General features: G+C 36.1%; 1 protein-coding gene across 21 annotated transcripts in view; it reads left to right on the forward strand.

Moving 5' to 3' along the window:
- Positions 1-27262, forward strand: part of CHD9 (chromodomain helicase DNA binding protein 9) — a 275163-nt gene that overhangs the window by 140037 nt on the left and 107864 nt on the right. For 18 of the 21 annotated variants that reach the window (XR_008514580.2, XR_008514581.2, XM_024233433.3 and 15 more), the window contains one exon: positions 17858-18189. Coding sequence is in view for 19 of the 21 variants with exons in the window: in XM_024233433.3 (XP_024089201.2) it covers positions 17858-18189 (332 nt within the window). In the remaining 2 variants the exon portion in view is untranslated. Of the gene's footprint in view, positions 1-16333; positions 16724-16801; positions 17086-17857; positions 18190-27262 lie in introns of those variants that run through there. The other 3 variants (XM_024233443.3, XM_024233444.3, XM_054533918.2) reach the window with 2 other exon arrangements.

The raw sequence follows: 27262 nt of genomic DNA on the forward strand, positions 1-27262 counted from the left end.
CTCAGGCCTCTTTCAGCATTTCATAGATTTCTCCTGGTATTAGAGGAAATAGGCAATATTATATTTCTGTTACTGTTTTCTTAATGAAATATATCTGGAATGTCACAGTAATATAATCAAGAAAATAATTTGTTTTTAGTGTCAAGACATTATTGCATTAAGAGAACAGTTGGTCTTTTCCTTAAATACCTGTAAGAATGATTGTTTACTCAGATTAATGATAAGATTACAAAATGTTCTTCAGTTTGAGTTATAATCTTTTAATATAAATTTTCTTGAAGTATAATATACATACAGAAAATACACAAAAGTGCACAATTTGATCAATTTTCAGACATTAAACATCATCCATATAACCAGTATCCAGACCAAGAAATAAGATATTAGCACAATTCTAGAAGCCTGCTATGGCCTAAAAGCCTGCTACTAGTCACTATCCTTGGTCACCAAGGGCAACCACCATTCTGATTTATAACCTCATAGGTTAGTTTTGCATGTTATTGAACTTTAATTATGTTGGACATATACCCAAGATTGGAATTGTTCAATCATTGGGTATATGAATATAGTTTCTATTAGTAACAAATTACCACATATTTAGTCTGGCTTAAAATGGCACTCATTTATTATCTCATGGCTTCCTTGGGTCAGGTGTCTGGGCACAGCTTTAGATGGGTTCTTTTCTCAGGCTCTCACAAAACTGCAACCAAGGTGTCAACTTGGGCTGCAGCATCTCATCTGAGGCTCAGGGTCTAGGCTTATGAGACTGTTGACAAAACACATTTCCTTGCAACTGTAGAACTCCAGCAGCTTGTTTCTTCAAGGCCAGCAGGAGAGTATCTCTGAGCTCAGAGAAGGCCTAAGCGCTCTCTTTTTTTGTAACTACTTTTTTTTTTTAAGTTTTATTTTGAGGTAATTGCAGATTTCACATGCAGTTGTAAGAAATAATACAGAGAGATTCAATGTATGCTTTTTTGTTTTGTTTTGTTTTTGTTTTTTTGAGATAGGGTCTCGCTGTGTCATCTAGGCTGGAATACAGTGACCTCAGCTCACTGCAGTCTCCATCTCCCAGGTTCAAGCAATTCTCACGCCTCAATCTCCCAAGTAGCTGGGATCACAGGCCTGTGCCACCATGCCTGGCTAATTTTTGTATTTTTAGTAGAGATGGGGTTTTGCCATGTTGGCCAGACTGGTCTTGAATGCTTGGCCTCAAGTGATTCACTTGCCTCAGCTTCTCAGAGTGCTGAGATTACAGGCATGACCCACTGTGCCCAGCCTGTGTATATCCTTAATTCAGTTTCCCACAAGGGTAGAATCTTGCAAAACTATAGTACAGTATCACAGTCAAGAAACTGAGTTGATACAATCCACCAATCTTTATTTAGATTTCCCCAGTTTTCCATGCTCTCATCTGCATGTGTTTGTGTGTTTATTTTCATGAAATTGTATCACATCAATAGGTTCATGAAACCACCACCAAAGCCAAGATACAGTTTAGTTCCATCACGACAAGGATGTTGCTCTTTTGTAACCAAACCTACCTCTCTCCTAATGTCCCATCCCTAACCTTTGGCAATCACTAAGTAGACTGAAATAGGCATTAATTATATCTGTAAAATCCTTTCACTTTTGCCACATAGCCTGTGGTATTCCAACATTTTTACAGGTTCAGCCCACAATCAAGGGGAAGAGTTTTACAAGAGCATGGTTCATTGAGGGTTTACCTTAGAATTCTGTCTGCCACAATAAAATGATTAGCCTTGGTAGATACTAGAACACCTCATTTTTGAAAACAGAATATTTGATTTAATCGTAAGATCCCTTAATATAAGTAGGTGACATAGTAATGAGAAGTGCTTGGGAATAGTGCTTGTTGAACAGTACACTTAGTTCAACAAGTACTTGTTAAATGAATATTAAATGAGTGAACCAATCAGTCTTCTAAGTTTTAAAGACAATGATCAGATCCAATCTAGGATTGCACTTTTCTGTAAATTGTCGGGCAATTTTAGAGCTTTCTGAGCCAAACTAGTTTTATGTGAATCATCTCCAGTGAAACGAAGTTTTGTTTTTTCTCATATATTTGTACCTTCAGTTTTCTTGAGTTTAAGATTTATGAGTTAATGATTAACATACTTCTTCAGAAGAAAAGTATAGAATAGTGATTGTCAAAGGTAGGTAGGCAGGAAAGATGCTTCTCTCCTCCCAGAATTTCAGAGAGAATTTACTAGTCCGTGCCATTCCACTCCTTTCACTCCCAACTAAGTGTTGAGATGGGTTACTGTGATGAATGTGTTAATTGTGTGAAAAATAAGGGAGTAGAAGAGAGAAAAGGCTGAGATACACTAGCAGACTAGTAGAAAGGTTATGGAATTTGGCTAAGACTCCTTCATTTTAAAATGGGAATAACAAGTACCACTACCACCACTATAGCCATTTCCTAGGAGTTTGGAAGAATTAAATGAGATAACATTTAACAGATTAAAGTCCTCTGTAAACTATCAAACATTGCACAAATGTTAATTTTCATATCTAATCCTGTGTCCTGTTTTTAATTATAGTAGGATTTGAGTGACATTTTTTACTCAACAATACACGAACAAATTGATGTTTGTGTAGTCTACCTGGTCTTTATTCAGTGAGGTTGCAGTAGAAAATCAGGTTCCCAGTGCACCTCAGGGTACTTTATATAACTAGGAAAGTATTTTATGTCAGGACTCTATTATGCTGTTATGGAAGATAAGATAACCTTATTGCATGTTCTTGATTATTTTAAATATTAACACTTTTTTGTTGTATCTTAAAATCCCAGAATTGAATGGGACTAAACAGCCTGTCTAGTTCAACTCATTCTGCTGTGTGAATATTCTAGGTTTTTTTTTTTTTTTTTTTGAGATGGAGTCTTGCAGTATCACCCAGACTGTAGTGCAGTGGTGCGATCTCTGCACTGCAACCTCCGTCACCCTCCTGAGTAGCTAGGATTCTCCTGCCTCAGCTCCTGAGTAGATAGGACTACAGGCGTGCACCACCACACCCAGCTAATTTTTATATTTTAGTAGATACGGGGTTTCACCATGTTGGCCAGGCTGGTCTCGAACTACTGACCTCAGGTGATCTGCCCACCTCAGCCTCCCAAAGTGCTGAGTTTACAGACATGAGCCACCATGACCGTCCTCCCTAGCATGTTTGGTTTGAACTCTTTCTGTGATTGGAATTACAGAAACCCTCTCCCTTCCTACATAGCCAATTATATTTTCTCAAGCGTATCGATTCTCCAACCATGAGTTTTTCTATAGTACTCCGTCCTGTTTTTCCATTTTTAGAGCATTCCAAAAGCAATATGAACAGAGTGTTGGGGAGAGGGTTCTAAAGGGAGGGAACATGCTGATGAAGAGTATTATTAACTATGATTCCCTCTGCATTTTACTCATTGGTGATAGTTTCGTACTACCAAGTTATAAATTTCTTTCTGAGAGACTACATGTCCATTGTTCTAACATCAAGTAGCACCTGACTCATAATAAGCATTCAATTTTTTTTTTTTTTTTTTGAGACAGAGTCTCGCTCTATCGCCAGGCTAGAGTACAGTGGTGTAGTGGCATGATCTTGGCTCCCTGCAACCTCCGCCTCCCAGATTCAAGCGATTCCCCTGCCTCAGCCTCCCAAGTAGCTGGGATTACAGGCTCCTGCCACCCCACCCAGCTAATTTTTTGTATTTTTAGTAGAGATAGGGTTTCACCGTATTAGCCAGGATGGTCTCAATCTCCTGACCTCGTGATCCGCCCGCCTCGGCCTCCCAAAGTGCTAGGATTACAGGCGTGACCCACCACACCCGGCCTCAATATTTGTTTAAAGAGTTGAACTTCTTTCAAGCCTCAAAAAATAATTTCTTTTCCATGTGATATTTTAAATGGACTGTCATGCAGTTCCTCTTCTTGTGTCCTTTTTCTCTTAAGTCAAACATGCTCAATTTTTTAAAATGTATGTAGGAATATTGAATCTTGTCACATAGATGTGTTCCTCTGTACAGATGGAATGGGAACGCCTAGGATATTTAAGGAAGCAGTTTTCTTAGTTCAGATTTTCTATAGATAAGTCTTTGATAGCATGGAATTATTGCCAATCCTAGTTTTCATTATTTTATAAGTCTTATAAAAATGTAAAAATCTTTTTAATTGGAATTTGCATTTGAATATAGCAGATTAAGATCTCTTTATTTTGCCACCAAACTTTTTTTTTTTTCATTGAGAAGCATTACTCAGAGTTAGCCAAACTGCAAAGTTAGCACAGTCCCAAGACTGTCCTCACTTCTGACACCAGCTACAAGTTCTGGGGGTTCCCAAAAGTACCCTCAGTTTCAATAATTTGCCAGCAGGACTAACCAAACCCACTGAAAACTGTTACAGTCATAGTTACACTTTTATTACAAGGAATCTCCAAAATAGGACAGACCAATATAATTATTGTGTTGAATGGCATCAAATGAAATGGAAGCATTCATTGACCTCTCAGAATAGTGTTTTGGGCTGGGTGTGGTGGCTCACGTCTGTAATCCTAGCACTTTGGGAGGCCGAGGCGGGCGGATCACGAGGTCAGGAGATCGAGACCATCCTGGCTAACATGGTGACCCTGTCTCTACTAAAAATACAAAAAATTAGCTGGGCATGGTGGCAGGCACCTGTAGTCCCAGCTACTCGGGAGGCTGAGGCAGGAGAATGGTGTGAATCCAATAAGCGGAGCTTGCAGTGAGTCAAGATCGTGCCACTGCACTCCAGCCTGGGCAACAGAGCGAGACTCTGTCTCGAAAACAAACAAACAAAAAAAAAAGAATAGTGTTTTGAAAACTTATTGGCTGGATTTCAGCATATGTGTCTATTTATAAATGTTTCTAAATGTATATATGTAGTGGGGTGTATGTGTGTATGTGTTTAGTAAGATATAACCAGTGTTTCACAAAACACTAATCTACTTCATTTATAAAGAATGTTGGTTACTATCCACTGAATTGATGGCCCATAATGAGATTACAGCTCTTAGTTCATAAACACTTAGACAATCAGACCATTGAGAATAATGACGATGGGCCATTACTAGAAGAAATAAACTTAAAATTGTAGGACCTGAACAGATAAGATCTGGAGAGAACTTGAGGTACAGAGTACTCACTTCTACAGATGGGATAGTTTCTAGATGAATAGACAAGAAAGTATAGTTTGTGCAAATGTTATAGGGAAACTTATTGATAAGATATAAACCAGCATGTTGGACATTTTGCTTTGTAGATAATTTCTCACACCTGCTTATGATAATTTTTAATTCATCTTTCCTCTGATCTTTACATGGCTAGTTCTTTCTTTTCATTCAGAATTCAGTATTAATGGTACCTCCTCCATGAGACTCTCCCTCAACCTATTCTAAAATGATCACCCTATCACCTTTCATCACAGCATCCTATTTTCATTCTCTGTATAACCTTTACCCTTGCTTCATGTTTTTCCTATTTGCTTACCCCCCTTTCTTTTTTTGTTTTTTGAGACGGAGTTTTGCTCTTGTTGCCCAGGCTGGAGTGCAATGGCACAATCTTGGCTCACCGCAACCTCTGCCTCCCGGGTTCAAGTGATTCTCCTGCCTCAGCCTCCACAGTAGCTGGGATTACAGGCATGCGCCACCACGCCTGGCTAATTTTGTATTTTTAGTAGAGACGAGGTTTCTCTATGTTGGTTAGGCTGGTCTCTTTCTAAAATGTTAGCTACATTAGGAAAGAAACTTTTTCCTCATGGCTGGGCACGGTGGCTCACACCTATAATCTCAGTACTTTGGGAGGCCAAGATGGGCAGATCACTTGAGGCCAGGAGTTCGAAACCAGCCTGTCCAACATGGCAAAACCTTGTCTCTACAAAAAATACAAAATTAGCCGGGTATGGTGGTGCCTCAGGAAGCTGAGGCATGAGAATCACTTGAACCCGAGAGGTGGAGGTTGCAGTGAGCTGAGATCGTGCCACTGCACTCCAGCCTGGGTGACAGAGCGAAACTCTGTCTCAAAAAAAAAAAAAAAACAAACTTTTTTTCACTATTGTTTTATTTCCAGCACTTAACAGCAATATCTGGTGAACAGTATGTATTCGTATAATATGTCTGAGTGAGTAATCTAGTTCATGATCCTCTTAAGCCAAAAGAGAATACATTTCTCATGGAGAGACTAGAGTACAGCATAATTACTACCTCCTTTGTTCTATAGACTATATTTCTGTTTGTACAGTCTACAGTCTTAAGATTGAATTTGCTTTTCTGGGCCAGCTATTACTCTGTACACTGATTTTGTTTATAAGTCATGTACCATATATTTTTTACAGTCATGTGCTGCATAACAATGTTTTGGTTAACAATGGAAGCATATACAATGGTGGTTTCATCATATTTTTACTATACCTTTTCTGTGTTTAGATACACAAATACCATTGAATTCTAATTGCCTAAAGTATTAGCTACAGTAACATGCTATAGAAGTTTGTTGCCTAGGAACAGTAGGCTATACCATATAGCCGAGGTGTATAGTAGACTGTGCTATCTAGGTTTGTGTAAGTATATTCTATGATGTTCATATAATGATGAAATTGCCTAATGACAGATTTCTCAGAATGTATCCCCATCATTAAGCAATGCATGGCTGTACTTAAGTAGTTGTTTTGTGTGTACACACATGCATACTCATGTATAGGTTCAGCTTCATAAGATTTTTAAATTTTATTTTATTTTATTTTTTTAGAGATAGGATCTTGCTCTGTTGCCAAGGCTAGAGTGCAGTGGCGCAGTCATAGCTCACTGCAGCCTCAAACTCTTGGGCTCAAGGGATCCTTCTGCCTCAGCTACCCAAGTAGCCAGGACTACAGGTGCCCACCACCACACCCAATTTTTTTCTTTTTGTAGAGATGTGGTCTTGGTGTGTTGCTCAGGCTGGTCTCAAACTCCTGGCCTCAAGCAATCCTCCTGCCTTGGCCTCCCAAAGTGCTGGGATTACAGGCATGAGGCACCATGCTTGACCATGAGATTTTTTTTTTAAATTAACATTTGTAAGCATCATCATTCAACTAAGAAGGGAGTGTCTAATTAAGAACTAATGGTAGGGTACCTGAAGAGATATTAAGCTGAAATGAAAAGTCAGTAGGAATGTAGGAGATAGCACCAGTTCACAAATTTAAACTGGAAATATTCAATTAGAGAGGTTTAGTGCAAGCTGAAGAAGAATCTGTTGGATGAATTTTGGAAGGGCTCAGTTGACATGCTTAGGATTTCTCTTCCTTTTTTTTTTTCTTTTTTTTGGGGGGTGCTGGGGGTTGGAGGAGGCATGGTCTTTCTGTCGCCCAGGCTAGATTGCAGTGGCGTGAGCAAGTCCACTGCAGCCTTGACCTCCTGGGCTCAAGCAATCCTCCCACCTCAGCCTCCTGAGTAGCTGGGATTCCAAGTGTGAGCCACCATACTCAGCTGATTTTTAAATTTTTTTGTAGAGATGGGATCTCGCTCTGTTGCCCAGGCTGGTCTCGAACTCCTAAGCAGTCCTCAGCCTCCCAAAGTGCTGGGATTACAGATGAGAGCTACTGTGCCTGGCCCCATAGATGGATTTTTATTGAAACCACTTAATGACTCTATATCTTAAAATCTGATCCTGTTACTTCTCTCTATATAGTCATTTATTGATTCCCTGATTCATTCAGCATATATTAATATATATTCATATAGACAAACATGTATATATATTTTGAAAATACAAAATTTCACCTTTTGTTTTACTTAATCAAAGTCATGTTTGAAATTATTTTTAGATTTTTAAAGTTTTATTTTTACAGATTTAGAGGTACAAGTACAGTTGAGATACATAGATATTTGAATAGTGGTGAAGTTTGGGCATTTAGTGTACTCATCACCTATATAGTATACATTGTACCCAACTGGTAGTATTTCATCCCTGACTCTGCTCCCACCCTTCCACCTTTTAGAGTCTCCAGTGTCTGTTGTTTCACCCTGTATGTCTACGCATTCCCATTGTTTAGCTCCCACATGTAAGTGAGAACATGTAGTTTCCATTTGCTTCTTAACCTACTGTAGTGTGGCTTCCATCTCAGCCACTTCCATCTTGACCATTAAACTATTCTTACCATAAAACTGGACTATCTTACAGTACCAGAAAATAAGGAAGTGCTTGAAATACGGTGGGGTTGTGAACACAGGAACCAACTTGAAGGAGCTGTAAATGGCCAAAGTTAGGACAGTTTGAACAAGTAAGTAATCATAGTGTCAGATTATAAACCATAGAAAGAAAGTAATATCGGCTGGGCACGGTGGCTCACGCCTGTAATCCTAGCACTTTGGGAGGCCGAGGCGGGTGGATCACCTGAGGTCAGGAGTTCGAGACCAGCCTGGCCAACATGGCAAAACCCTGTCTCTACTAAAAATACAAAAACATGAGGCTGGGCACGGTGGCTCATGCCTGTAATCCCAGCACTTTGGGAGGCTGAGGTGGGCTGATCATGAGGTCAGGAGTTTGAGACCAGCCTGATCAACATGGTGAAACCCCATCTCTACTAAAAATACAGAAATTAGCTGGGTGTGGTGGCGTGCACCTATAGTCCCAGCTACTCAGGAGGCTGAGGCAGGAGAATTGCTTGAACCCAGGAGGCAGGGGTTGCAGTGAGCCGAGATCACACCACTGCACTCCATTCTGGGCAACAGAGCAACACTCTGTCTCAAAAAAAAAAAAAAAAACACACAAAAATTAGCCAGGCATGGTGGTGGATACCTGTAATCCCCACTACTTGGGAGGCTGAGGCATGAGAATTGCTTGAACCCAGGGAATGGAGGTTGTAGTGAGCCAAGATTTAGGAGTCTATATTGGTACAAATGAATGAATAAATTAAAAGGAAGAAGAGGCAGCTCTTGTTTAGAGTAGAATTCCAATTGAAAATGTGGAAGGAATTATGGAAATAGAAACTTTCCATTAGGCAAATACCACAGTAATGATTGTTATGGGCAAGAACCAATGAATGCTAGAATTATTTATTGGGCAAATGTATATGGGAAACAGGATATTTGCCTAGTCTCAAAATATCTTCCCATAAAATATGTATTAATTATAAAAAAAGACATTTACATGGAGAATAAATTGGCAGACACTACTTTAACCAAGTAACCAAGGGTAACATCACCAATAATAAGACACTGACATCGTATACTCTCTGATATGATGTACTGAGAAGAGCACAGTATCACATCACAGCAATAACAATAACCATACCTAATATCTCTCAGTATTTGTATGCCTGACACCATGCTAAAGCACTCTACAAGCATTATCTATTAGGTTTCACAAGAGTCCTATTAGATGAATACTGTTATTATCTACATTTTACAGTTGAGGAAGCTGAGGCCCAGGTAAATGATGGAACTGGAACCAGAACCCAGGGCTGGCTGGCTCAAAAACCCATTCCCTTAATCACAATGTTATGCTGAGAATAGCTTTAAGTATTGGGGATAATTTATGGACTGATGAATTCAGCATATTTAATGTTTTCAGCAAGTAGTGAACTTGGTGAGGTTTGTGATTTGATGTTTTAAAAATATACTTTTGACTTATTTGGAAGCAACAAGTTTGCTTGGAAAAGTACTGCAAACTAATGTAAAATAGATTAAATACTATTTGTTTTTAGCTCATGTATGACCTTTTTCTAAATCAACAATATTTTATCAATTATTCTGGCATTTTTATCAAAACCACTTAGTACCCCTATATCTTAAAGTGTGATCCTGTTCTCTCTATATAATCATTTGTTAATTCCCTAATTCCTTCAGCATAAAGTCTAGATATTTTAACATAACCTATAACACTGTTGATAATCTAGTCTGTTACATTTTAGTCCTTGTTGCTTATCATTCTCCCACAGGCATCTCCTTTCCTTGTCATGCCAAACTACTTGTTATTCCAGAATATAAATTTTTTAATTTCTTTATTATATAACATTTCAAGTGACACAGAAGTAGAGTATCCATCTCCCAGCTACCAACAGCTGTCAATTTATATGGCCACTGTTGCATCTGTACTACCCTCTAATGAACATAGCCACCCCCTCCATGGATATTTTTGAAGTACATCTTAGTCTTACCATTCATCTAAAAATACATTGATGTATACATCTAAAAGACAAAAATTTGGGGGGATTGGTTTGAGGGTTTTTTTTTTTTTTTTTTTTTGAGATAGGGTTTTGCTCTGCCACCCAACCCAACCTGAGTACAGGGGCTAATCATAGGTCCCTGCAACCTCAAGCTCCTGGGCTCAAGTAATCCTCCCACCTCAGCCTCCCAAGCAGCTAGGACTACAGATGTGCACCATCACACTTAGCTAAGTTTAAATTTTTTTTTTTTAAGAGATTGTGTCTTGCTGTGTTGCCCAGGCTGGCCTTGGACTCCTGGCCTCAAGCGATCCTCCTGCCTTGGCCTCCCAAAGTTCTGGGATTACAGGCATGAGCCACCATGCGTGCGTTAGATTTTTGTCTTTAAAACACAACTGCAAAAGCAGTTTCACACCTAAAAAGATAACCGTAATTCTTATATAATCAAATATCTGGTCAGGGTTTCTATATCTCCAGTTGCTAAGTAAATTTATTTTTACAGTTGGCTGTTTCAGGCCAATATCTAAACTTAGAAAACATATAAACCAAATGCAATGCTCCACATGTTGCATTTTACTGAGGTCTTTTAAGTTTCTCTCTCTCTTCTTTTTTTTTTTTCTATTTTGTCATTCCAATTAGTCTTAAGTCTCATTTACTCTGTGGTTCCCCTTTTTTGTTTTGTTTCTTACAATTTCTTTGTTGAAGAAATAGAGTCCTTTGTCCTATGGAGTTTCCTACACTCTGGATTTTACTGATTACATCCCCATTTTGCTGATTACATCTGGATTTTGTTGATTGCATTTAACAAGTTCCTTTTTTCCCTGTGCTTCCTGTAAGCTAGATGTACATTTGTGTTTAAAAAAGAAACAAAACTTGTATGAACACCTACTGTTTGCCTGGACTTTTATGTGAATGCTTAAAATAAAGCCAACCCTTAAAAAGTATTACTGTATCAATGCAAATTAAGATTATGACACTTAAAAAAAAAGGAATGTCATGGTTATCTAAAAGTATAAACCTGGGTACTACTGCGAGTCACAAGACGAAAATAAACCTTTTAATTTGTGAGCATGGTAGTTCACAGATGTAAAGAAAGTGAAGTGAAATAATTGTTCCACTTCCATGAAAAACTCTGAAAACAAATCTAAGGGTAAAATTCAGAAAAAGTTTGACATTATAATTTGCTCTTGGATCAGTTCTTTTCTCTTTTCTCTTTAAACATGTCTTTATTGATAGTTTGAAGAAAAATATAGTATGCATTAAATAAAAATCAAAAGAAGCCACGATACTAATGTTTGACACATATTACTAAAATTAACTACAAATCTATTGTTTTTAGGTTGATTTAATATGAATATTTAAGTAAATAATTATTATGCTTCTATTTTAAAAATAAGGAGACTAAAAACCAGTACACCAGCTTACAATAAACAATTTAAGAGAAGTAAAATGCCTTATTAAATTATCTTTATAATACCAAATTACTTTAAGATACTTTCCTTTTAGTATTTTTCCTTTAGTATTTAGTAAGAGGTTTTAATTCTTTCCTTTCTTGGCTTCCATGGCACCACTGTCTCCTGATACTTACCTTACCATTCTTGCATTTTCTTGTTGTTTTCCTTCAATAGCTCCTCTTCATCTGCTAGCTCCTGAAACTTGTTGTTTTTGGGTTTCACCACTGGTTCTCTTCTGTTATTCTATATTGTCTCTCTAGGCAGATAAACTCATTCTTGCTCAAGGCTTGCTATCTTCTGTTTTATGTCCTCTTCCATTGAAACTTCCATCCACCTAGTCCTCCAAGCCTAAAGCCTAAGAGTTTTCCTCTCTCTTGAGAAAGGTTGGGAGAATTTTAGCTACAATGCAGTTATACCTCTGTTGTTGAAAATTTATTGTACTGTGTTTTACTTTTATTAAGGAATTATATCTGGGACCTTGTGTTTCTTCGTATTTAAAAAATATGTCAAGTAGGGCCAGGCATGGTGGCTCACGCTTGTAATCCCAGCACTATGGGAGGCCAAGATGGGCAGATCACGAGGTCAGGAGATCGAGACCATCCTGGCTAACACGGTGAAACCCCGTCTCTACTAAAAATACAAAAAAATTAGCCGGGCGTGGTGGCAGGCGCCTGTAGTCCCAGCTACTCGTGAGCCTGAGGCAGGAGAATGGTGTGAACATGGGAGGCGGAGCTTGCAGTGAGTCGACATCACACCACTGCACTCCAGCCTGGGCGACAGAGCAAGACTCCATCTCAAAAAAAAAAAAAAATATATATATATATATATATTTATGTCAAGTAGAACATTTCTTTATCTAGATAACGCACGCGTGTGTGTGTGTGTGTGTGTGTATAACCTTCACCACCCCAGCCTGCCAGGAGAGGAACCTGTTCTCTGAATGTACAGTGGTCATGTGATCATTTTCCCCTTCTCTTTTTGAAAATTTATAATTTCTACTTATATCCACACACTAGTGATTCAGTAATTTTATTAATACAACTAAAATATTGGAAATGGAGGAATTCCCCAATATGGCTGTTGGGTACATGTGAAATTATTTCACCAGAGGAGAAAGGACCTAAGTCCCCACTCAGATTTTAAAACCTCTAATTTCTTGCCCAAATCTCTTTGCTTCTTTTCCTTATGAAGGAAAAGGTGAGTAACAGGTAGTGTGAAAAATTCTAATTTTATTAGAGGCATGAAGTGCATGCATAAGGGTCTGACACCATCCTCTTCTACTCTATTTGTTTTTTTGTTTTTGTTTTGTTGTTTTTTTTTTTTAGTAGTTGTCTGGACCCTTTAAATGTATATCATGACTTGCTATTAGGTCATGACCTGTCTTTGACAAACGCTTATACTATAAATCTTTGAGTTTCCCCAGTACTGAAATATGATATCTAGAGTCTTCCATATATTCCTTCCAGGTGCTATCAAAACAACATATCACATATGATATCCTCTCTTGTACTATAGGTTTTCTTTTTTAATGAATATTTGGATATGATATTAATATATGTGCCTTTTGTGTATTTTTTTTGTTTATATGTTTGTTTGTTTATTTGTTTTGAGACAGAGTCTCACTCTGTTGCCCAGGCTACAGTATGGTGGCGTGATCTCAGCTGACTGCAACCTCCACCTCCTGGGTTCAAGCGATTCTCCTGCCTCAGCCCCCTGAGTAACTGGGATTACAGATGTGCACCACCATGCCCAGCTAGTTTTTGTATTTTTAGTAGACACGGGGTTTCACCATGTTGGCCAAGCTGATCTAGAACTCCCGATCTCAAGTGATCCATCCACCTTGGCCTCCCCAAGTGCTGGTATTACAGGCATGAGCCACCACGCCCGGCCTATTATTTTAATCATACAAGCTCATGGGGAGCAAGGCCTGTGACTTTATTTTAAATTTTTAAATACTTTGTATTTTGAAACTATCACACTTACAGAAAAATTGCAAGTGTAGTACAAATAAATTATTTTACTCCATTTGAATAGGGTGCAGACCTAGTAATCCATCATCCCCAAAGACTTTGGTATATGTTTTCTACAGATCAGAACATTTCCTACATAACCACAGTATAACAAGTAGAAAGTTAATAAAGTTAATAAAGCAGGAGCAGTGGGGACTCAGAAGAGGAAAAAAACCCAAAATACAATTAAGTAGATTTGACAGAATTTGATGACTGCTTAGATGGGGGGGGGAAGGGCAGAAAAACCATAACATTGTATGTTTGTGTGTGTGAATTGGGAAATGACCAACATTAAAAATGTTCAGTTACTGAACACCTCAGTTGATATTCTATGGGAGTATGGTTTTAAAATGCTGTATTCTAGTAGCAGAGGAAATATTTGATCATAGATTTATTAAGATTTATTAAACAGTTGGGATTCTGAGTCAGGTAATAGAATCTATTGAAAAACTTTGTAAGACAAGTGAGTTGTTTTGGAAATCCTCCTGGGTTCTTTGAATAGTGTCAGTGAATTATAAGGGTAATGGAAGAAAACAGGAGGATCTGCATCTTACATTCCAGCCCTGACTTCTCTCTCTGATGATCTAGTCCCAAATTTCAAATTGCTAGAGATCTCCATTTCAAACTCAGTATGAAAAGAATTAAACTTGTCACACACACATATACATTCTTTCTCAACTAGGTTTCCTATTTCTTTTACTTTTTTTTTTTTTTTTATTAAGACAGTTTCACTCTTGTTGCCCAGGCTGGAGTGCAATGGCGTTATCTCTGCTCACCACAACCTCCGCCTCCCAGGTTCAAGCAATTCTCCTGCCTCAGCCTCCTGAGTAGCTGGGATTACAGGCATGCACCACCAGGCCCAGCTAATTTTGTATTTTTAGTAGAGACGATTTTTCTCCATGTTGGTCAGGCTGGTCTCGAACTCCCGACCTCAGGTGATCCGCCCACCTCGGCCTCCCAAAGTGCTGGGATTACAGGCGTGAGCCACCACACCCAGCCTTCTTTTACCTTTTTTTGGTCGAGAAACCAAGTGCTGGCTCTTCCTGCTCCTCAGCCATGCCTCACCTATGTCTAGTTGATTTCTACACTTTTGAAAGGGCACCGGGAAAAAAAAATTCATCCTAGCCTTATTATTTGGTATCTCTGCAATTTTGAGAATGTTACTACTTTCCTTTGTCCTTAAATTAATCTCTGTAAATTATGATAGTTGAACCAAACATGATTAAAATATAGTGGTTAGGAGTGTGGTCTCCCTAACGAGACCCCCTTGTCTTTTAATCCCTGCTCCACTATTCAATAGCTGTGTGACCTTGGGCAAGTCATTTCTCTATCCCCCAGTATCCTCATATATAAAATGGGAATAACAGTAGTACCTATCTCACAGGGTTGTTTTGAAGATTGAGTCAATATATAGGAAATATTAGGAATAGTGCCTGGTACGTAGTAAACACTACATTTTAGCTCTTATTATCATAATGATTTTTGTAATTGTTTGCTCTCTCAGTTCCATTCTGCCACTTTCTAATGCTACTATCAGAGTATTTCTCTCATTAGCCAGCCCCTTGTCTCCATTATCACTGTTATTACCCTATTATTAATCATGATTAAATTAGTTATTAAATGTAAAATAGTTAGAATAATCCCTGGCACTTAGTAAGTAGTCTGTAAGTGTTATCTCATTATTGTTATTATTTTCACATTGATGACATCTCAAGTCAGATCCTTTCCTTGTCCTTACTTGTCCTCTGCCTTTAATCTCTCATGCCGTCCAGATGGGTCTTTCTAGAGCCCTGTTTAGATAGTGTTGTTTCTGTTTTCAGGCCTTTGGTACCTAAAAGGGGCAGAGGGGGGAACCCAATGTTGTTTTATAGTGATATCAGATGACTAACCAGGACCAACTGAAAAAAATGGCATTGATGAAAGAGGTAAACTTGAATTTTAAAGCAGTGAAATTTTGTTTTAGTGATTTAAGGGCATTTCTTACTAAAATAGAATCAATTTTTATAGAAAGAAAAGTTGTACTGATGTTCAAATTCAAGTCGACTTGCTACGGAACTAAACCTACAGTTTTACCTGAAAAACTCATCAGTTCAGTTAAAATAGAAGGTTAGGAGGAAAGGTCAGAAAGGTTTTGAGTTTTTTATGTTACGAAAAAAATGTATTCATCCATGTTAAGACGATGAAACAATTTTAACATCGTTAGTAATCTTTATAAACAGTTCTCATTTGTTCATTTCAAAATTTTAAGCTTCTTTTTATAATTCAAATGAAAATAGCTTCATTTCTGTATTTTCAAAATAACAGTTAGCTTTTTGTTAGAAAAATTATAAGAAACCTTATCTAATTTCTTAAACTTATTTTGAGTTCATTTGCATGACCTCTTTAACCCTTTGCTGATCTTCAGCTATTTCATATTTTAAATATTTTAGAGTATCTTGGAGAAAAGTATTTTTCTCCAATAAAAATTGCTTTGGATTTTGTTTTTTTTAAAATATTGATAGCCACATAATGCCATTTTACCACAGTTTAGTTCTCAGGTGATTTTTTTAAAATCAGATTTTTATGTATATTTTTTAAAACTTTACTGCAGGAAATGGCAGAGTGAGAGTTAATGTGTTACATGGAGGGAAGAACAGTCCATTGGGGGTTAAATTGCAGAGTCTAATGGAATAATAACTGGTAGCACCATCTGCTGGCCTACTTCCGCAGAAGGAGTCAGTATTTTTAACGACATCTCTAATATTCATGCTGATGCATTTTGATGCTTTGTGCATTCATTTCTTTCTGTGCTTTGTTGGAATCTGGCTATCTGCTTACAGCTATTGAGGAAACTCAGCTTTTTAGGAGTGTTTACAGCCTTTTTCATACCTAAATAGGATGAACAGTAGATATAAACTTGCCAAGGCAGAAATGTGTTGATAAATCAAAATGTGTATTTGTGGAGGGTTGTGCATCTCTTGGTTGCAGCTTGCTAAATAGGCCATTTAGGAATCTTCTTTCAATGCTTTTTTCTTGAGCACTGCCTGGGGTGGTGAAAAAGCAGAGGGCAAGCCTTTGTCTGACGCCAAAAATGTCTTCAGTGAAGAGGCCAAGAGGAAGGGTAAGTGAAAGCCTGAATGAGTGGGAGGAGGAGGGGTTCTTTGGGCTAAAAGGCTAATGGGATTGAATAACCTTCCTTATTACTGGCTGCTGCTACGGGAGTCGTACTGCATCGCCATCTTGAGCTTGTTGCTGTTTCCTCGAGTCTTGGTTATTTGTTATAGCCTGTAGGCCTTAAGGTGGCATTTTAGTGAGCAATTCTAAACCCTCCTTCCTTTCCCAGTGCTGCAGCACTGCTATGAAACCTTTGATGAGGCAGGTATAGAAAAAATATCCAGTGAAGCACACTGGAATCAGCATGAAAATGTGTTTGGAAATTCCTGATGGTTTTTTCCTTTGGTATAGTCAGAGGCATGTTTACGGGTAAGAACATAACAAAACTGTGATCTAAGTATATGTGGATGAATGCGTGTTTGAAGAGGAAATTCATTTTAAAATGCTCTTGATCTGCTTCCTGTGATATTGCTAAATATTAATAATTTTAATGTAAAACTGTAAAACTTGTTTATTTCCCAAATTGCTTGAGCAAAATAATTATGATATAGAAAAAGAAAAAAATTTTCACATTTAACTCTTTCATGGGAAAACTAAAACTTTCTCTAATTTTAAGTATGAGAATGTCTGTTTACTAACTAGCTATGTTGCTGCATTTAAATATTAAATGATTTCAGGTTCTAGTCGTAAAGCAGAGGCTTTATTTTTCTAAAAGTCATAATAAACTGTATGGAGTAATTCTAAATTAAAATTATTTAAAAATTTATTAATGTTCAGAATTTTGGAGGGAAGAGGAAAGAAAAGACTTTTTATTCCAAATGCACAGAATATTTATGGGATAAAATTTGAATCAACTATCTTTACAGGACAAAACTTGAATCAACTAACCAAGAATGCTATGAAAATATCAATGAGTCTATATTATTCTTCTTTAACCTTCATTTTTAAAAGTAGCAATTGAGCTGTTCATATCTGTACTAATTTCTTGATAAGCAAAATGTTTTAAATTTGTTTGTAGCACTCACATATTTGCTAATGTAATTTTACCTCTCTAAACATAATTTAAGATTTTCAGATATTTGTGACAATTGTTTTAGATGTACTTTGGTATATTCTATAAAAATTATTTTTATTTCTTTAGCCTCCATCTTCCAAGAAGAGCGATGGTTCTGGGACATATACTAAGTTGCAGAATACCCAGGTGAGGGTCATGTCTGAGAAGAAGCAGAGAAAAAAGGTGGAATCAGAAAGCAAGCAAGAAAAGGCTAATCGTATAATATCAGAGGCCATAGCAAAAGCAAAGGAGCGTGGGGAACGCAATATTCCACGAGTAATGAGCCCTGAAAACTTTCCTAGTGCTTCAGTTGAAGGAAAAGAGGAAAAGAAAGGTAGAAGGATGAAATCCAAGCCAAAGGACAAAGACAGCAAAAAAACAAAAACGTGTTCTAAGTTAAAAGAGAAGACAAAAATTGGGTAAGTTGGTTAAGAATTAAATTTAATTCCTTTCAATGTTTTGTTAAAGTTCAAACTGTCCAACCATCTACTTTTGATTTGAGTATATTTACTCCCATATTTGAGTTTTAAATTGTTGGCTACTATGTGTGCTTTATTTCATTGCCGAATGAATTAGATAATATTCCAGGATCTCCCAAATTTTATGGTTCTATGAATGTAGAATGTAGCATGTAGCTTTTTGTATGTTAATATTATTAAAAGGGATTTAAAGTAGTAAAATATTTCAGTATATGAATCAGGAAAAGGATAAAAACAAACAAAATGAAATCCATATTGCTGTGCCAATTTCATATTCACTTTCTTTACAGAGCATGCATTGAAATTCTTTGTAAGATTCTTTTTCTCTTGGTTGTACTTGTGCCTCACTGAGCACTCATAGTTTGGAAACATGAAATGTAATGTTTTGTTATAAAACCACAACTTTGGACTGAATGAAATGGCAAAAAAAAAAATACCATATAAATCAACAATAAGTAGCTGCCAGTTCTTACTGATTTACTTCCATATAGTCTGATTTACTTTATGTAATAAAGAGGCCAGGTGAGGATTAATGCTCCAAGAGAATTATAAGGACAAAGAATTGCTCTAGGAGGATACATTAATCCTATGTATTTTACTGCTTATCCAAAACATTTTCAAAAAATAAAATACAGCAAATGTTATAATTTGCTTTATAGGTGTATTTGCTTAGCATGCAAGGGTAAGCATAACTAAGCCAACATAGTTTAGAATTGTTTTTTCAAGACTGGTTATTTTTGAGGACCTTATGTGGAAATTTTACATAAAGGGGTCAATCTAACTTTTCTCTTTTTCACAGAAAGTCCACAGTAAAGAATGTCTTTATTGTGAAAATCTTCATTTGCTCAGAAATTGTTGATATATTATATCGATATTTAGAACTAATGCAAATTTTATAAACCAAATGAATTCTTAGCATTTTAAATGTAACCACCAAATTATTTAGTTTGGTCCTTATGTCATTCAGGTCCAAACTACTAAATAATATGGGCTCTCTTGTTATAATAGATTAATAATAATATTGATTTTGCATTTTACTTGCAGACAGCTAAAATGAAATTTGAAAGATTTCTACTTCTTTTATTGTTTTTTTAGAGGTTTTAGGTATGAAAGTAACTTATTTTTCCAAAGCTCTGCCCAGTTTTAATTCAGGAAATCCCATATTTAGTCTTTTGCTGCACCAAAATTTAATATAATTAAGGGTTTCCAGTTTTAACTTGTTCAGAGATCTAGACAGAGTAGAATACTATTTGGAAGAGTAACGTTTTGAAAAACAATGCATAAAATGAGGAAATTGGTTGATAAACTTTTAAAAGTTACACTGTTACTTGCCTCAAACTTGGGAAGGAACAGCTAAAGGCAAAAGATACCAGAAGTAAATCTAGTTTAAGAAAAATCATTGTACATAAGAGAAAACTAGAAATAATTAAATTAGAGAGAAACAGATTTTTAGAAAAGTGAATTAATATAGTAAGGGGAGTAGTAACACTGAAGCGGAGTACTGACTCGTTTTGTGATATCTGTATTTTTGTTAGGAGTAGGTAAATTATTCATAGTAAATTATTTTAATATCGCACAACATTGACCAATTTTCCTAGAGGTAGCAAATTCTAGAAAACAAAATAGATAAGAATTGTACTAGAAATGACATTTTTTCTGTTTTGGCTAAATACGTGGTAAAATATTGAGTAGTTGCTAGAAAAGAAAAATTGTTGAAAATATAGGCCTTTTTGATAGAGGAATTTATAAGTCTCAGGCAGATAAGTAGAATTGAAGTTTGTGTATGTATTACTAAGCTGTTAGAGTAAAACAGTATCTTAATCATTTATATCAGTCAAAGACAAAAATTATTGTCATGTTGGAGGAAAAGGCATAGTTGGAATAAATGAAATTCATATGCAATCCAGAATTCCAGTATTAGCCAATTGAAATATTTCATTACTGTGCTTTCCAATAAGCCACTATACTTTGTAATTTTGAATTTGGTGAGTTTTAAACTTTTGGGTGAAGAATCATTTAAGTAAAGTTCAGTTGCATCATTTCAACTAGCACCATTTTATATTAAACATCTCATTTAAAATTTTTTATTTTTCTATTAATTTTAGGAAAATTGGGCTGTTCCTAATATCAAATTATTGATATTGGTTAATTTGGAAAGCAGTGCAACTTAATCAACAGCAGTGTAAAATATAAATTTTAAAAGTAATGGCCGGGCGCAGTGGCTCATGCCTGTAATCCCAGCACTTTGGGAGGCCGAGGCGGGCGGATCACGAGGTCAGGAGATTGAGACCATCCTGGCTAACACCGTGAAACCCCATCTCTACTAAAAATACAAAAACAAAATTAGCCAGGTGTGGTGGTGGGCACCTGTAGTCCCAGCTACTCGGGAGGCTGAGGCAGGAGAATGGCGTGAACCTGGGAGGGGGAGGTTGCAGTGAGCCGATATTGCACCACTGCACTCCAGCCTGGGTGACAGGAGTGCGACTCCCTCTCAAAAAAAAAAAAAAATTTTTTTTTAGTAACTAAATTGGTAAACAATAATTTATGGTTGATGTCGTCAGGATTGGTGTTTATTTAACCCATATATGTGATTTGATGTAATCTAGGAAGACTAATCTGAAGAAAAGCAATACTGCCCCTGCTTGCTAATGTGCTTGAAACCTTTTCGTTGTCACTTTTATAGATTAACCTTTTTTCCAATGCAAAAAATAGAATGTCCTTTTCAGAGCACTTTCTTAGAGTCTCATTTCATTTTTACAATTCTGTGAGAGTGGGCATACAGTGTGATAATGGGATTAAATTCTTTGCCTCTGGAGCCAGTTGTATTTGTTCAGATTCCAGTTTCATCACTTACAAGCAGTGTAATCCTGTACAAAAAGCTAACATCCTCATGCTTTAGGTTCCTCCTCTGTAAAATGGGGATAGGATAGTACTTGCCTCATAGTGTTATTTTGAGGACTAAATCAGTTAATATACAAAATAGTACCTGGAACATGCTTAGTGTTCAGTAAATGTTAGTCATTATTGTTTTCTGACAACATAAATAGCATAGCTATTTAAGGAAAAAGCCAAGGCCAGGAGCCACACCCCTTCCTTCAAGCCCACACTCATTCAGCTACCTCAGTTCTCTTTCCATTAAGGCTCTGTTCCTAAATAAGATCAGCTTAAAAATTAAGCAGGAAAACACAGTTGCTACTTGTTAAGGGGAATAATAGATTAACTTATTAATGGCTATTTTGACATGACCATGCCTCTGTTGATGAGGTTAGCTAAAGTAGCATTTAGGATAGATAGTTTGAAATGTGCCTGGAGTTTCAGGGAGTTGCTCGTGGTAATGTGGAAGGGTGTGAGTTGAAATGGAAGTGGCAGGTGCAAAATGAAGGGTGAGGTAGGCCTGGAAAACTTTTATCTGCTTTGGTGTTTTTTATGATCTTGGCAGTCAGGTTCTAAAAGCTGCCTTTCATATACAATAGTGAGTATTCCTTCAGTAATAGTAAGTACATAATAGATGCTCCATGAATGGAATGGGATGAATTTTATGGGATGGATGGATGGATGGAAAGAAGGTTAAATATTAAATGATACCAAAGGATTGAACTTGATCTGTTAAATTGAAAACAGAAATGGAGGCTATAATCCATTCATAAAACCACAGGGATATAACTAATAGTTTAGTAATATTAGAGAGTTAGGATGAATTTTACTAATTTATTTTAGAATCTAGGACTTCCAGTAGAATTTTCTTACGGCCCTGTTTGGTTTTAGATTATGGAATGGGATTTCACATGATTTGATAGAAGTATTTTTAAACCTATGATTTATTACTTTGACATTTAAATTATGTTTCCATGTTGTCAGTTGGAATTTACTTCTGTTATAGATTTTCTGGCTGACATAAGTAGAATGCTTTTGGTTACTTAAAAATGTTCTCATAGCCCTGTAAATTTAATCAATTATTGTCCTTTATGATTGAACTGTTTTCCTTTTTGTATTAACCATAATTATCCTTTGTATGTGTTACAGGAATAGTAGTTGTCAGGTACTACAAATAGCTTTTAGTTAAAACAGAACATGTCTAAATTTGGAGATATTTATCAAACTCTAGTAGGAATTAAGTATAAGTCATGTTATGAAGAAAAACAATAAAACATTAATTTAGATCTGAAAATGATATTGTGTCTGTATTTGCCTCCAAGAAGAAAGGAGGAAAATAACATTTGTTAATTACGTGCTATCATATATATGTACATACATGTATAGGTGTGTATTTTTAACAAAACTTGCATGTATGTCCACATGTATGTCTTTAGAGAGACATTCTTATCTATAAAAATCTAAAGGAAAAATAAGATGAGCAAAATCTGAGGGAAAAATAAGACATATCATTAGAAATTGTCACTTCGTAGTTCTTGTTAATAAAGTGACATATGAAGCCCTGCTTGCAAGGTTTTCAAAACAATAGGAATTTTGAAATAATATATGCTCGAATTAAATATAAATGTGTTAATTGTTTATTGGTGTATGATAAATGAAAGAGCAGTTGTCAAAATACATGGTTTAAATTTATTATGAATTTTTTATTATTAGGCATACCATTAATAGTCTCCCTGTAAGTTCTACGGTTTTTTTAAAGCCAAGCAGATAAAATGTTTTGCTGATTTTACTGCTTGCACGTAAATTACAAAACTTAGTAAAAATCTGAAGCATCTTTATCTTCAGAAACTGAGTTGATATGTATGTAACTTATAACGAATTTCAAATAAGATTTACAGTTTCATTTTTAAGAATGGTACCTTTATATGAATCATGCTAGTAAGGTTTATCATTGACAAATAGAGGTACCATATTTTATTGAATCTAAAGTGTCATTGATTATAAAACAGATACACCATTAATTTTATGTGTCAGTAGAAGACAGATATTGCCAGTTAAAACTATGGCACGTCATTGATTATTAAATGATTCCTGATTGCAGAGACGTTAATACGTAAAAAACAATACATATCTTTTTTTTTTTTTGAGACAGAGTCTCTCTCTGTCTCCCAGGCTGGAGTGCAGTGGCGCATCTCTGCTCACTGCAAGCTCCGCCTCCCGGGTTCATGCCATTCTCCTGCCTCAGCCTCCCAAGTAGCTGGGACTACAGGTGCCCACCACCACGCCCAGCTAATTTTTTGTATTTCTTTTTTAGTAGAGATGGGGTTTTACCGTGTTAGCCACGGTGGTCTCGATCTCCTGACCTCATGATCCGCCTCGGCCTCCCAAAGTGCTGGGATTACAGGCATGAGCCACCGTGCCCGGCCAACAATATGTATCTTTTAAAAATTCAACTGTGCTGATAAATGTATTGGCTGATTAATACGTAGGAAACAACTTGGATCCTTATTTCTTACTTACATTAAATACATCAGTAAATTCAGCCTTTCTGAAAAAGGATGTCCAACTTTAAACAGGAAGTAATAGTCCAAGTTCCCAAAAGCTTATAATACAATGTAACTTTCGCATATTTAAGGATTACAGTTTTAACTCCCTTTTAAAACTTGCTTGTTTTTCTAAGATGAGTTTAAGCTTGGGGTCTTGAGTTGAGCTTTAAATGGGCATCATTTCACTGAGCGCACGTGTGTGTGTGTGTGTGTGTGTGTTTTGAGTTTATATTTGAGGACTTAAAAATAGGCTCAGTACCTTTCACTGGGCTTGCAAAGAAAAAATAATGTGACATTGTATTTTTGCCTTTTTTCTTATGATGAATTGGATGTATTAATTACAACAAATGGACTAATTGGGTAAGATTCATTGTTTGTCCAATTATTGCAATGAGAGAATCAACAGGGGGCAATTACAGATTGATGCAGTGTAGAACACAGCTTGTTGCACAGCAAGTACTACTAACACTTGGGCAGGATTGAAATAAGTGCATAAATTACATCTGAAAATCAAATATAATCATATTAAGTATAAACATTGTGGTTTTCTACTGCCTATACTTATCAAATGAATTTACATTTCAAATTCATACTTTAGTTTGAAATTGCCCTTTGCTGTCAGAAACAACCCATGTTTTGATATTTAGGTTTTTTCCTTGCCTGAGTATCTGTTGCTACATTTTGCTAACATTGATAACAGATCCTTTTAATGTTTTTAAGAACAAAATTTGCATAAAGCTTTTTATTATTAATATATTCTGTATCACTTTGTTGCTTTCTTTGGGAATATTTCTCCTTAGACTAGCAAACTATCAGTTTATTTGAAGCATGTATTTATAATGAAATTTTATTTTAGAGTTAATATAGTAAACTCTTTGTAATCCATAATGGAAGAATGGAGTGCTCTATAGCAATTGGGTGTTTTGTTTAACTGATTTTATTTTTTCTACTACTGAAACATCTGATTTCCTTCAGATAACATTTATGGCTATCTGTTGTCATTGTATAGATAATAGAGATTTCTGATTTTATGAAAGTCAGGTAAATTTTAATCTTTAAAATTTACTAAAAGATAATATAGTTTCATATTTCTCTTTTGTCATTATGTTTATTGATATTAAATATCTGTTAACTGGTTGGAGTATATGTGTCATTTTAAAATCAGTAAGATATGTTGGAAATCATAATCTAGGAATAAAGGGATCGTCTTTTGGAACTGAACACTGCCTGTCTGTGTGGTGGGACCAATACCTACCTGCCTTGCCTATCTCAGAGTTTTTCTCAGAATCAACTGAGGTACTGTAGGCAAAAGCACTTTAAAATTTTAAGTGTTCTACAAATATAAAATAGTTGTATTATTCTGAATATTTTTTCCTAGAGTTTTCTATACTAATTTTTACTCTCTGAGCCCGTGGTTCCCAAACCTGCTAGAGCACCAGAACTCTTGGGGAATATTTTAAAAGTCATATTAGAGTCCTTGTTTTTAGATCAGAATCCTGGGTTTGGGACCCACAAAACTGGTTGGGTTATTTTTTTCTTACTTTTATTTTGAAGTAATGTCAGAAGTACAAAAATAGGTCAGAGTTCCCTTAAGCTCTTCACTCACCTTCCTCAAATGTTAACATCTTATGAACCATAGCACAATTATCAAAACCAGGAAATAAACATTTTAATAATCCTATTAACTAATCTGCAGACCTCATGCAAGTTTTGTCAGTTCCCCTTTTTTTTGTTGGCCAGGATCCAATTCAAGATCCTACATTTCATTTTGTTGTCATATCTCCTTAGTCTCCTTCAATTTAGGATAACCCCTCAGACTTTTTTCTTTTATGATGTTTTCATTTTTGTAACATACTGGCCAGTTATTCTGTAGAATGTACATCAATTTGAGTTTGTTGGGCATTTTCTCATAAAGAATCTGTATTTTATTTTATTTTTGAGACAGAGTCTTGCTTTGTCACCCAGGCTGGAGTACATTGGCACGGATCTTGGCTTACAGCAACCTCCGCCTCCCAGGTTCAAGCGATTCTCCTGCCTCAGCCTCCCAAGCAGCTGGGATCACAGACATGTGCCATCACGCCTAGCTGATTTTTGTATTTTTAGTAGAGATGGGGTTTTGCCATGTTGGCCAGGCTGATCTTGAACTCCTGACCTCAGGTGATCCTTTCTCCTCGGCTTCCAAAAGTGCTGGGATTACAGGCGTGAGCCACCACACCTGTCTAGAATCTGTATTTTAAATAGCTTTCGTGAAGCCTTCCCCAAACATTTAGGCACTGCTGATCTGATACCAACCTAATTAATTGTGCCTCTGTAATATTACCTAGATACCATTTTAGAATCTATAATAAATTGGTAAGATTTAGTTTTCAAGGTTCATTGTAAATAACCCTATTTCTAAAATCTCTCTCTCTAGATAGATAGATAGATCATTTTATTTAAAAAAATTTATAATATTTTAGAAATAGGGTTTTACTTTGTTTCCCAGGCTGGCCTCGAACTCCTAGGCTCAAGTCTTCTCCCACTTCAGTCTACCAAGTAGCTAGAACTACGGGTGTATACCACTGCACCTGGCTTATACTCTTTTCTTTCTTTTTTTTATTAACTCAGAATTACTGGGTTTTTTTAAATCTAATTTTAAAATGCCACCCAAATTAACCCAGAATTATATCAGTCAAAAATGATTTCAGAATTGACTTTTTTCCTATCATGGAAATGTACCCTTTTTAAATAGAAAAGGCATGTGTAACATTTTGGACTTAGAAGGTTTAGTAGGGAAATACTATATATCTGAAATATCTCTTACAAAGTTAGAATCTGAAAACGATTTTTGCATGGGTTGTTAAAAATGACTAATGAGTTCATGAAATAAGATGCTATTCCAGACATGTAGAACAATGTTGGAAGAATAATACAGAATATGTGGAAAATAATGTGAAAGTTGCTTTTTTGTTTTTAAGTGAAATTTTCAAATAATTAGTATAACAAAAGGCTTATCTGAGGTGTGATGGGAAACATTTTAATCTAACGTAACCCCACCACTCAAAAGGGCAAGTGTTTAAGATTTATTTGGTAGTTAGTATATATTTATTAGTATTTTCTAGAGATTTAGGTAATATTTATCTATAAAAATGTTTAAGCAGCTTAGTCCTTTGTCCTTAGAGAATCTTCATTTAATCCCCTTATGCTATTGTAAAGGAATAGCGGAACCGTTCATAGTCATTTGTAAATTTTAAAAAATATTTAAATATCTCCGCCTCTCATTTCATTGAAGTTTTTATTCATTGGGATTTGAATGAATAAGATATTGCATCAGAATGTGCATTCATATAATTCATTTAGTTTATCAAACATTGAAAAAATACCTTTTTAAGCAATATATGAAGGGTATTAATAGGCCATGATTTCCATTTCATGGGAGATTGTTATTTAAACAGCTACACTCTCCGTGTGTTGTTCTCATCTACAAACTATTTGAAAATACACATTTAAGTTGGAGATTGATAGCAAGTAGGAGGAAGTATCAAATATGTATTTTTACTACCCAGTTTTATTTAGTATTGTCCCTTACTTTGCCATTAAAAATCATCTGCACC

This window comes from Pongo abelii, chromosome 18, assembly GCF_028885655.2.
Source record: "Pongo abelii isolate AG06213 chromosome 18, NHGRI_mPonAbe1-v2.0_pri, whole genome shotgun sequence".
NCBI lineage: Eukaryota > Metazoa > Chordata > Mammalia > Primates > Hominidae > Pongo > Pongo abelii.